Genomic DNA, 10,943 nt, shown 5'->3' with positions numbered 1-10,943 from the left:
ATTTGAAGAGGCACGAATGGAGGGCGAAAGAGAGAAATGTGCCAAGAGGAAGGCGCGTCAAGCCAACCCCGACCAGGACCGCCTTCCACCTGGAATCCTATGCCCTCACTGCTGGAGAAGATGCAGGTCAAGAATAGTCACAGTCACCTATGGACCCACCACCAGAACACTGATCTTGGAAGACAATCCTACTCGGACAATGGTGGATCGCCTAAGTACTGGCCGCCCATAGTCAGATAGACTCACCAAAACGAAATTTAAAATTGCATGGAGTTCTACTTGGAAAGATATTTGGTTGAAGATATTATTTATTTTCCTGATGTGCATGTAAATACTCAAACATCTTCCAACACTGTCCAGTATAACCTTAAGCCATCCTGGTAGAGGGTGATTGGAGAGGAATGGGACTAGTATTCGAGACTCATTTTGGGGCTGGAGTCTCTTTCTTGAAGGAGGCCACAAGAGAGGTTTCCACAGAACTCTTCTTTTCCTCCTCATCATAAATAGCCCTGTAGCATCTCAGAACTTTGGAAATGGTACGGAAAACTTTAGTGAACCTCTCCGTGTCGGGATCCTGCTCCTCTAACTTGGCCATCCCAGCTTCGATGAGACGGAAAGCATCCGCTAACCCGTTGGTTGAAAAGCTTTTCAATTTTGGAGTTTCCAGGTCCCAATCTTCTTGCTTAATCATCACCGGCGGCTCTACTTCCACAAGGCCTTCCACGTAGGTCCTCTCGGGCATTTCCCCCCAGAAGGAACCAGTTTCGTCTACGTTCAGAAATTGGCCTCGATCGTCAATGATGCCTTTCAGTATCTCAGGGAAATTACTCGCGGCCTTGACTTCGGCACTCGCCGCTCCGCCTTGAACCATAATATGATGCAGTTTTGCTCTTTCTTTAAAGCGGTTGAACCAACTCCGACTCGCGAGAAACTCTCCATTGAAATCGCCTTCCTTTGCTGGACGAGCGGCTCTTAAGTCGCCGTAAAGGCTCCGGGCCTTTTCTTGCACCAAAGCAGGACTGAGAGGCAAATGGCACCGGTTCTGGTCTTCCATCCAAACGGTCAGCAGTCTCTCCATCTCGAACATGAGGCTGTTGTGCCGCTTGGTGATAATCGTGGCGTTCATCGGGGCGTGGCCTTTCGCGTACGCCATGATCCTGCCTTTGTCTTTCAAAATGGTGGCGATGGTCGACCGGCCGTAGCCCATGGCTCGCCCGATGGAAGACGGCGCTTCACCTGCCTCGGATCTCCTGATGATCTCCACTTTGTTTTCCAAGGTGATGGTTTTCCTCCGCTTCGCTTTCCGTCCCGTGTGGATCGCATCGTGGTTCATAAAGCATTCGAAGAGGCCAAACTGTGCGCCACATTCCACACTTTTATAGGGCTTCTCCTTTCTCTGGGATCTTCTTCCTTCGTGATTTTCATGCGTAAGAAGAAGAAAAAAGAAAAGAATAAGAGCCTATTCTTAATAATAATTATAATAATCACAATAATAACAATAATAAAACTTTATTTATATACTGCTCTATCTCCCCGAGGGGACTCAGAGCGGTTCCCAGGTAACATCACAAAACATACAAAGTAAAACAACATAGCCATAATATTAACAAAGCAATATAAGCATAAAAATTGTTGCAATAACACACATATATTAAAAGATATCTATAGAAGGTCAGTGCTTCTCACTTCTAGCCCCAACGTACAACAGGTGACGTCAAGGAACAACTGATAAGTCCTTACTTATCGTGGGTGTTACGTTCCAGGACCACCCGTGATAAGTGAGACAGCCCCTCCCCTCTCTTACCTACCACCTCCTCCTCCTCGGCGCCTCCCTTCCCACCAACAGGCCTACTCCGTGCCATGGCTGCTGCTGCTCTAGAAACAACGGAGGAGGCACCTCGTCACTGCCTGGGACTCTTGCTGCCTCTTGGGCCACCAGTAGTGGCAAGAGACCCAGGTGGTGACGAGGAGGAGGAAGAGGAAGGAAAAGAGGGCAGCTCTTCATCCCTCCTCACCCTCTTTACCTTACTCCTCCTCGTCGACGTCTGGGCCTCGGCACCGTTTGGGCCCCGGGACACCTCCACCAGCTCCTCAGTCGCTCCCGGAGGCCCAAGCAGTGGCAAGAGGCCCAGGCGGTGATGAGGAGAAGGAAGGTAAAGAGGGTGAGGAGGGAAGAAGAACCTGAAGATGCAGGTTCACACCTTGGCAGTGATCCTGGACTCATTGCTGAGCCTGGAACCCCAGGTCTGGGCGGTGGCCAGGGGAACTTTTGCACAGTTTATTTATTTATTTACTATACTTGTATACCGCCTTTCTCAGCCTTATCGGCGACTCAAGGCAGTTAAAGCTTGTGTGCCGGCTGCGCCCGTACCTTGCTCCAGCTCATCCCTTGTTTGGGTATCAGCCAGCACGTCAACGACTTAAATCAAGAAATAGTTTTCTAAGATCTACAGAGACACTCGCTGGAAGAAGCAAGAGTCCAGAAGTGGCAGGCTCAAACCCAGAACCTCAACCAATGGCTGATACCAAATGAGAGACTCCCCCCTGGGCACACAGAGGACTGGGTGACTTAGAAGGCACTGAACAGACGGCGCTCTCTCAAGAAATGGGGCCACAAAGTGGAATCCACGACATGCGAGTGTGGAGAGGAGCAAACCACTGACCACCTGCTGCAATGCAACCTGAGCCCTGCCACATGCACAATGGAGGACCTTCTTGCGGCAACACCAGAAGCACTCCAAGTGGCCAGATACTGGTCAAAGGACATCTAATCAACTACCAAGCTTGCAAACTTTGTGGTTTTTTAAATCTGTTTGTTTGTTTTGTTTTGTTCTGTTAGAAATGTAATACAATGGTCTGGTTGCCCCGACACGATAGATAGATAAATAAATAAATAGGAGAGCTTTGGTTGTGTCTTCCTACCTGGCAGAAGGGATTAGACTAGATGGCCTATTATACTTAATAACAAAAGACTGCCTCACAAATGTAAAGCGTAGTAACTTATTAGCAGCAGTGTGACCCAGGACACACACAGTGGCCTGGCGTTTCTCTCAGTGAGGCTTCCCACACCAGACTTACTAACTTTGAGCCCTCTCTCCCACTGAGCCCTCTCTCCCACTGAGGCCTTCTCACACACTGAGGTCTCTCTCAGACTGACACCTCTCTCACACTGAGGCGAACTAACACCAAAGCCTACTCATACTGAGGCCTACTAACACACATAGGATGATAGTGTCTGGATCTGGAGCCCACCATCGTATTATCTGGCATCCCCCCAATTCTGGTCAGTGTGATTCCTTACCCAAAGAGGCCACATTCCCGTAGTTCTCCCGCATGACTTCCTTGTACAGGGCTTTCTGGCCCCGATCCAGGAGGCCCCACTCTTCCGCCGAGAAAAGCACCGCCACTTCCTCAAAGGAGACCCAGCCCTGGAAGGAGGAAGACACATTGATGGGATCAGAAACAAGGCTCTCCAGCAGAAATACTCTCCCACAGAGAGAAAACGCAAAGGGATCACTATATCTAGTGGGGTTAAAGAAGGCATGGGCCAACTTGGGCCCTCTCTCCAGGTGTTTTGGACTTCAACAATTCCTAACAGCCTACCGGACTCAGTGGAAGAAAGGCCTCAGTGGGAGATATGACTCAGTGTTAGTAGGCCTGGTTAGAAGCCTCGTTGAGAGAAACACCGACTGTTAGGCATTGTGGGAGTTGAAGTCCAAAACACCCAAGTTGGCCCATGACTGGGTTAAAGGATGACACCAAACCCCAACAGTATTCAAAGTTGGCTATAATGAGTAGGTGGGACTCATTCAGTCCAGATTAATCATCGGTAGAGTTGACAGTTAAGAGTGCTCGGAACAGGTACGTTGTTGAAGTGTAATTCCAGCCAAAAGTGTGTGTGTGTGTATCTTTAGCTTTGGAGGACATAGGGAAGGGTTAACACCCCTGTGGAGTTTGTTTTGCTGTCTCTTCAGCAAAAAAACTCTCTTCAGGAGTTTTCACCTCCCATCCTGTCCCTGCGATAATTGGATTTTGAAAAATGCGGCTTGTTGTGGAAACAAGAATTCGAGGAGACTCAGTGGAGGGACCTTTCCCTTATGAGATTAACTCTTCCGTGACGGAACTTCCTTTGTAACTTAGAGATTACCCATCTATATATCTACGTGTGTGTGTATACACACACAGAGACTAGCTTAGGTCCCCGGGAATGTCCGGGTTAAGTCTTTTGTAATGCTATCTATTAGAAAAATAGTCATTGGATTGTTGTGAGTTTTCCGGGCTATATGGCCATGTTCTAGAAGCATTCTCTTCTGACGTTTCACCTGCATCTGTGGCAAGCATCCTCAGAGGTTGTGAGATCTGTTGGAAACTAGGAAAATGGGGTTTATACGAGTATATCTGACGAGTATATGTGGACGATTTCCTATTGGCTCCTACTTCCAGAGAGCACTGTGACTCCCACTGATAACATCTGGACCAAAGTTACGGGGGTTGAATGAAAAGTAATGCCTCCACCTTTGTAACTCCTCAACAGATGGCAGTACTGGTATGTGGCAGGTACTGGCTTGTTCAATAGACTCTCCTCTACAGTTCCATTTTGGCAGGAAGTCTTAGCATTGAATGATTGTGTTGTTAAAGTGTGAAGTATGGAACCCTGCGCAGATGGTCAGCCAGTGCGACTTAAGCAACATATGTGGCAGTTGCTGGCTTGTTCAGTAGACTCTCCTCTACAGTTCCATTTTGGTGGGAAGCCTTAGCATTGAATGGTTATGTTGTTAAAGTGTGAAGTATGGAACCCTGCGCAGATGATCGGTCAATGCGACTTAAGCAATGTGCAGTCATTGAATTCTTGACAGCAGAAGGTGTCACCCCAAAGGAGATTCATCAGAGAATGCAAGCGGTTTATGGTCATTGTGTTGATGTCAGTACTATGCGTCGTTGGGCAAGTAAGTTTAAAGATGTTGAGGTGGGAACATCTGACTTGCAGGACGAACAAAGAGTTGGGCATCCTGTGACAGCAACCACCTAGTTTCACAAGGAAAAGGTTGACAGACTGATTCAGGATGATCGTCATATCACTAAGAGAGAAATTTCAAGCATAATCGGCATTTCACAAGAACGTGTGGGTCACATTATTGCTTTGCTTGGCTATCAGAAGATCTGTGCATGATGGGTACCCAGGATGAGAGAACTGTGAGACACTGGTTGCGGAAACAGAGTGTCGACTTCTTCCGTGACGGCTTCAGAAAACTTGTTCATCGTTGGCAGAAAAGTATCCGATTGTCTGGTGATTATGTGGAAAAGTGAATAGTGGTTGTAACAGAGCACATCCTAAGGATGATTTCTGTGTTTGATTTATTAAAATATTCCCATCCAAACCCAAGTAACGAAGGTGGAGGCATTACTTTCCATTCAACCCTTGCCTATGGCACACAGATTCATCGTGGCCAACTTTAAATACAGCTAGAGTTTTGGAGATCAATGACAGAGGATAATGGGAGTTGCAGGTTACCCAAATCCTTATGCATTTTCTAATGGGGACATTCACAATATTCAAAACCAACCAATATCTATTTTTCTAATAAATAGCATTTCCAAAAAATCTAACCCAGGCATCGCTGGATACCTGACCTTGTGTGTGTGTGTGTGTGTACATACATACATACACAGGCAGTCCCCAAGTCACAAAGCAAATCCAGTCCTGGAAGAGTTATTACGATGGAGGAGAAAGTCCCTCCACTGAAACTTTATCTCCACTCCTTGTTTCCACAACAAGCCACATTTTCCAAAATCCAATTATCGCAGGGACAGAAAGGGAGGTGAAAGCTTCTGAGCTGACAACAAAACAAACACCACAGGAGGGTTAACCCTTCCCTATGTCCTCCAAAGTTAAACACACACACACACACACACACAAATATATATACTTTGGCTGGAGTTACACTTCAAAAATGTGCCTGTTGGGACTTGCAAACAAATTCAACGTAAGAGCAAACCTACAGATCTTGTATTGTCAAAGGCTTTCATGGCTGGAATCACTGGGTTGTTGTAGGTTTTTTGGGGCTATATGGCTATGGTCTAGAGGCATTCTCTCCTGACGTTTTGCCTGCATCTATGGCAAGCATCCTCAGAGGTAGTGAGGTCTTGCTCATAATTTGGGGATTGCCTCTGTGTGTGTGTATATGATTGATTTATTGATTGATAGAAACACACACATACACACAGGCACACACATATATATGCCTATTTTCTTTTACCAGAAGGAAGGAATAATATTCCCGTGTCCTGACCTTCTCTCCCCGTTGATGTCTTGCAAGAGTGGCGTCTTCTCCTGCTCTGCCCCAAAGAGAAGAGGATCCGGATTGGGGCCCAAATGCCATTGCACTCTCTGTATGGAAGGAAGGAAGGAAGGAAGGAAGGAAGGAAGGAAGGAAGGAAGGAAGGAGGAAGGAAAGGAAGGAAGGAAGGAAAGAAGGAAGGAAAGGAAAAGATGAAAGGAAGGAAGAAGGAAGAAAGGGATAAAAGAAGAAGAAAGGAGGGAAGGAAAGAAGGAGGGAAAGAAAAGACAAAAAAGAAAGGAAGGAAGGAGGGGAGGGAGGGTGGGAAGGAAGAAAAGAAGAAGGGAAGAAGGGAAGCAAGAAGGAAGAAAGGAATGAAAGAAGACAGAAAAAGGAAGGAAGGAAGGAAGGAAGGAAGGAAGGAAGGAAGGAAGGAAGGAAGGAAGGAAGGAAGGAAGGAAGACAGAAGAAGGAAGGAAGGGACGAAAAGAAGAAAGGAAAGGAAGGAAACCAGAAAGGAAGGAAGAAGAAAGGAAAGAAGACAGAAAAAGAAAGGAAAGGAGAAAGGAAGGAGGAAGAAAAGAAGAAAGGAAAGCAAGGAAGTAAGGAAGTTAAGAATGAAAGAAGACAGAAAAAGAAAGGAAAGAAAAAAAGGAAGGAGGAAGAAAAGAAAGGATGGAAAGAAGACAGGAAGAAGGAAGGAAGGAAAGAAGGAAGGAAGGAAGGGAAAAAAAGAAAGAAGAAAAAAGAAGAAAGGAAGAAAGAATACCAATAATACTGAAGGAAGGAAGGAAGGAAGGAAGGAAGGAAGGAAGGAAGGAAGGAAAGATACATTAAAGGGAGGCCCTTGGAGGGGAGAGAAAAGAACGAGGGATGCAGGTGAGATAGGATCGGGAACTGCCACATAAATGCATAACAATACCTGCAGAAAACCAACCTGTGCTTTGAACAATTATAACAAAGCTTACGGGTGTATTGTTGTCGTGCCATCTGAGACATGATGGGCTTTCTGTGGCTGAGAGAGTGTGACTCTCCCAAGGTCTCCCAATGGGTTATTAAGGCAAATAAAGACCTTTCTAATCAGGAGTTTTCTGGCAGAGATCTGCCTTTTCAGAGGAGGTTTGCCTTGGCATTCCTCTGAGGCTGAGAAAGTGTGCTGAGGTCCCTATCTCATTAATAGAATTACTAAATAGCAATTAAAAGTATAGATTCTGGCAGCTAAGGCATTCGTTTTGCCAATCCCTTCCTCCAAAACGGAGCCTCCTGCACCTGGTCGGTCTCCCACCCAAGTGCTAACCAGGGCTGGCCCTGCTTAGCTTTCAATATTTGCAGCCTTGAAAGGAAATAGGCTTCCCATCATTAAAAACAAGGCAGCTGGATATGATGGGGGGCTTTGGGCAAACAACCCAAAGGAAGCTAAGCTGGATCCGCCTTGGTTAGTCCGTGGATGGGAGGCCACCAATTGAGACCACCAGGTTTCAGGCTCTGTTTCAAGGGGAGGGTCTGGCAAACTCTCCTCTTGCATGCCACCAATGTCTTTGTAAGGATTCTTAATGCCCCCCCCCCCCCCAATTGAGATCCATTTTCACCTCTCGAGGATTACATTTCCCACCTTTTTATTTGGGTTGGTGGTCTTTGGCCAGTAAGTTGGATTGGACTGATGACAAAGGCCTTTCCAATAAAAATTACCTCCAAAGCTCTCTGTTAGCTGCAGAAAAAGGACACTGATATGATGATGATGATGATGATGATGATGATGATATTGTATGCATACTATTACTGCATTGCAAAGAGGGATAGCATCATCATCACTCAGTTCTCTTTGCAAAGTAGTAATAGTATGCATACAATATCATCATCATCACTATCACTATCATCATCATCATCATCGCCCAGTTCTCTTTGCAAAGATTAATAGTATGCATAAAATATAGTAACAACAACAACCCAGTTCTCTTTGCAAAACAGTCATAGTGTGCATGCAATATAATAATAATAATAATAATAATAATAATAGCCCAGTATTCTTTGCAAAGCTGTAGTAGTGTGTATACTATATAACAACAACAACAACAACAACAATAATAATCCACTTCTCTTTGCAATGCAGTAATAGTGTGTGTATACAATATAATAACAACAACAACCTCGTTCTCTTTGCAAAATAATAATAATAATAATAATAATAATAATAATAATAATAACCCAGTTCCCTCTGCAAAGCTGTAGTGGTGTGCATACAAAATGTAATAATAACAACCCAGTTCTCTTTGCAAAGCATTAATAGTGTGCATACTATATAAAAATAACAATAGTTATAATAATAACATTCCACCTCTCTTTGCAAAGCAGTAATAATGTGCATACAATAATAATAATAATAATAATAATAATAACAATAATAATTGTCCCTTTGCAAAGTAGTAATAATGTGCATACAATAGTAATAATAATAATAATAAGCCACTTCTTTGTGAAGCAGCAATAATAACAATAATAATAATAAGCCACTTCTTTGTGAAGCAGTAATAATGTGCATAGAATATAAATATAATAATAAAATAATAATAGCAACCCAATTCTCCTTGCAAAGCATTAACAGTGTGCATAGAATATAAATATAATAAAATAATAATAATCATAATAGCAACCCAGTTCTCTTTGCAAAGCATTAATAGTGTGGATACTATATAACAATAGGAATAATAATATACCACCTCTCTTTGCAAAGCAGTAATAGTGTGCATACAATATAATAGTAATAATAAACTTCTATTTGCAAAGCAGTAATAATGTGCATACAATATAATAATAACCCAATTCTCTTTACAAAACATTAATAGTGTGCATACAATATAATAATAATAATAATAACAACAATAATAACCCAATTCTCTTTGCAAAACATTAACAGTGTGCATACTATATAATAACAACAATAGTAAAAATAATAATATCACACCTCTCTTTGCAAAGCAGTAATATTGTGCATGCAATATAATAATAATAATAATAATAATAATAATAACCCAGTTCTCTTTGCAAAACATTAACAGTGTGCATACTATATAACAACATCAATAGTAATAATAATATCACACCTCTCTTTGCAAAGCAGTAATAGTGTGCATGCAATATAATAATAATAATAATAATAACAACAATAATAACCCAATTCTCTTTGCAAAACATTAACAGTGTGCATACTATATAACAACAACAATAGTAAAAATAATAATATCACACCTCTCTTTGCAAAGCAGTAATAGTGTGCATGCAATATAATAATAATAATAATAATAATAATAACCCAGTTCTCTTTGCAAAACATTAACAGTGTGCATACTATATAACAACATCAATAGTAATAATAATATCACACCTCTCTTTGCAAAGCAGTAATAAGGTGCATACAATATAATAATAGCAATAATAACAACTCACCTCTTTGCAAAGCAGTAATAGTGTGCATACAATATAATAATAGCAATAATAATAACAACCCACTGCTCTTTGCAAAGCAATAACAATGTACATACTATATAATAATAACATTAGTAATAATATCCCACCTCTCTTTGCAAAGCAGTAATAATGTGCATACAATATAACAACAACAACCCACTTTGTTTGTTTGCAAAGCTGTAAAGTATGCATACAATAATAATAATAATAACAACAACAATATAACAACAACAACCCACTTTGTTTGCAAAGCTGTATAGTGTGCATACAATAATAATAATAATAACAACAACAATATAACAACAACAACCCACTTTGTTTGCAAGCTGTATAGTGTGCATACAATAATAATAATAATAATAACAACAATATAACAACAACAACCCACTTTGTTTGCAAAGCTGTAAGGTGTGCATACAATAATAATAATAACAACAACAATATAACAACAACAACCCACTTTGTTTGCAAAGCTGTATAGTGTGCATACAATAATAATAATAACAACAACAACAACAATAATAACCCACTTCTCTTTGCGAAGTGCATACAATATAATAGTAATAATAATAATAACAGCCCACTTCTTTTCAAAGCAGTAATAGTGTGCCAATAATAATAATAGCCCAGTTCTCTTTGCAAAGCAGTAATAGTATGCATACAACATAATAACAATAACAACCCACTTCTCTTTGCAGTTATAGTATGCATACAAAATAATAATAATAATCCTGTCTTACCTGGCTCTCCTTATGGCTTCGGAAGGGTGCAACACTGTCAAAATACAAAACACCAGACCATCAAAAGGCAAACATGAAAGCAGAGAGAACCCTTGGTACCCACAGGATGCAACTTGAGATGCCCAAGTGCCCACTTGGGAGGGAGTGGGCCAGGCTGGGGCCGAGAGCAGGAGATCCAGCTTCAGCTCTTCATTGTCTTTGCATGCAGGCAGCCCCGGAGTTGCAAACAGCAGACTCGCAGCCTAGTTCCAAACAGGAAGGGAGAGGAAATCTATTCTTCGGAAGAGAAATCCACTCCGGGAAGAGTTATCAATCCTGGGGAAAAGGTGTCTCCACTGGAGCTTTCTCACCAGCCCTTGTTTCCATGGCGACCCAACAGTTCCAAAAATCCAATTATCACCGGGACAGAAAGTGAGGTGAACTCTTCTGAACAGAAGCAGAGGCAGCAAAGGAAGCGCCA

At 42.4% G+C, this 10,943-nt stretch overlaps 1 protein-coding gene across 1 annotated transcript; it reads right to left on the bottom strand.

Moving 5' to 3' along the window:
* Window positions 1-266: 266 nt before the first annotated feature.
* Window positions 267-6,406, bottom strand: LOC132766276 (uncharacterized). Its single transcript, XM_060760661.2, has 3 exons — window positions 6,291-6,406; window positions 3,302-3,428; window positions 267-1,410 (listed from the first exon to the last, which is right to left on the bottom strand). The coding sequence occupies exons 1-3, from the start codon at window positions 6,378-6,380 to the stop codon at window positions 422-424; spliced, it is 1,206 nt and encodes a 401-aa protein (XP_060616644.2). The 5' UTR covers window positions 6,381-6,406; the 3' UTR covers window positions 267-421.
* Window positions 6,407-10,943: the final 4,537 nt, after the last annotated feature.

Source organism: Anolis sagrei, chromosome 2 (genome assembly GCF_037176765.1).
Source record: "Anolis sagrei isolate rAnoSag1 chromosome 2, rAnoSag1.mat, whole genome shotgun sequence".
In the NCBI taxonomy this organism is placed as follows: Eukaryota; Metazoa; Chordata; class Lepidosauria; order Squamata; family Dactyloidae; genus Anolis; species Anolis sagrei.
The sequence above is the reverse complement of the archived record's forward strand: the minus strand, read 5'-3'. Positions and strand labels throughout refer to the sequence as shown.

Bases quoted from the DNA above. Each gene is read 5' to 3' on its own strand.
- LOC132766276 (XM_060760661.2), bottom strand. From the start codon at position 6,380: ATGGCATTTGGGCCCCAATCCGGATCCTCTTCTCTTTGGGGCAGAGCA. The intron at 3,429-6,290 runs GTCAGGACACGG...TCCTCCTTCCAG, and splicing joins GACATCAACGGGGAGAGAAG to GGCTGGGTCTCCTTTGAGGA. The intron at 1,411-3,301 runs GTAAGGAATCAC...AAAATCACGAAG, and splicing joins CGGGAATGTGGCCTCTTTGG to GAAGAAGATCCCAGAGAAAG.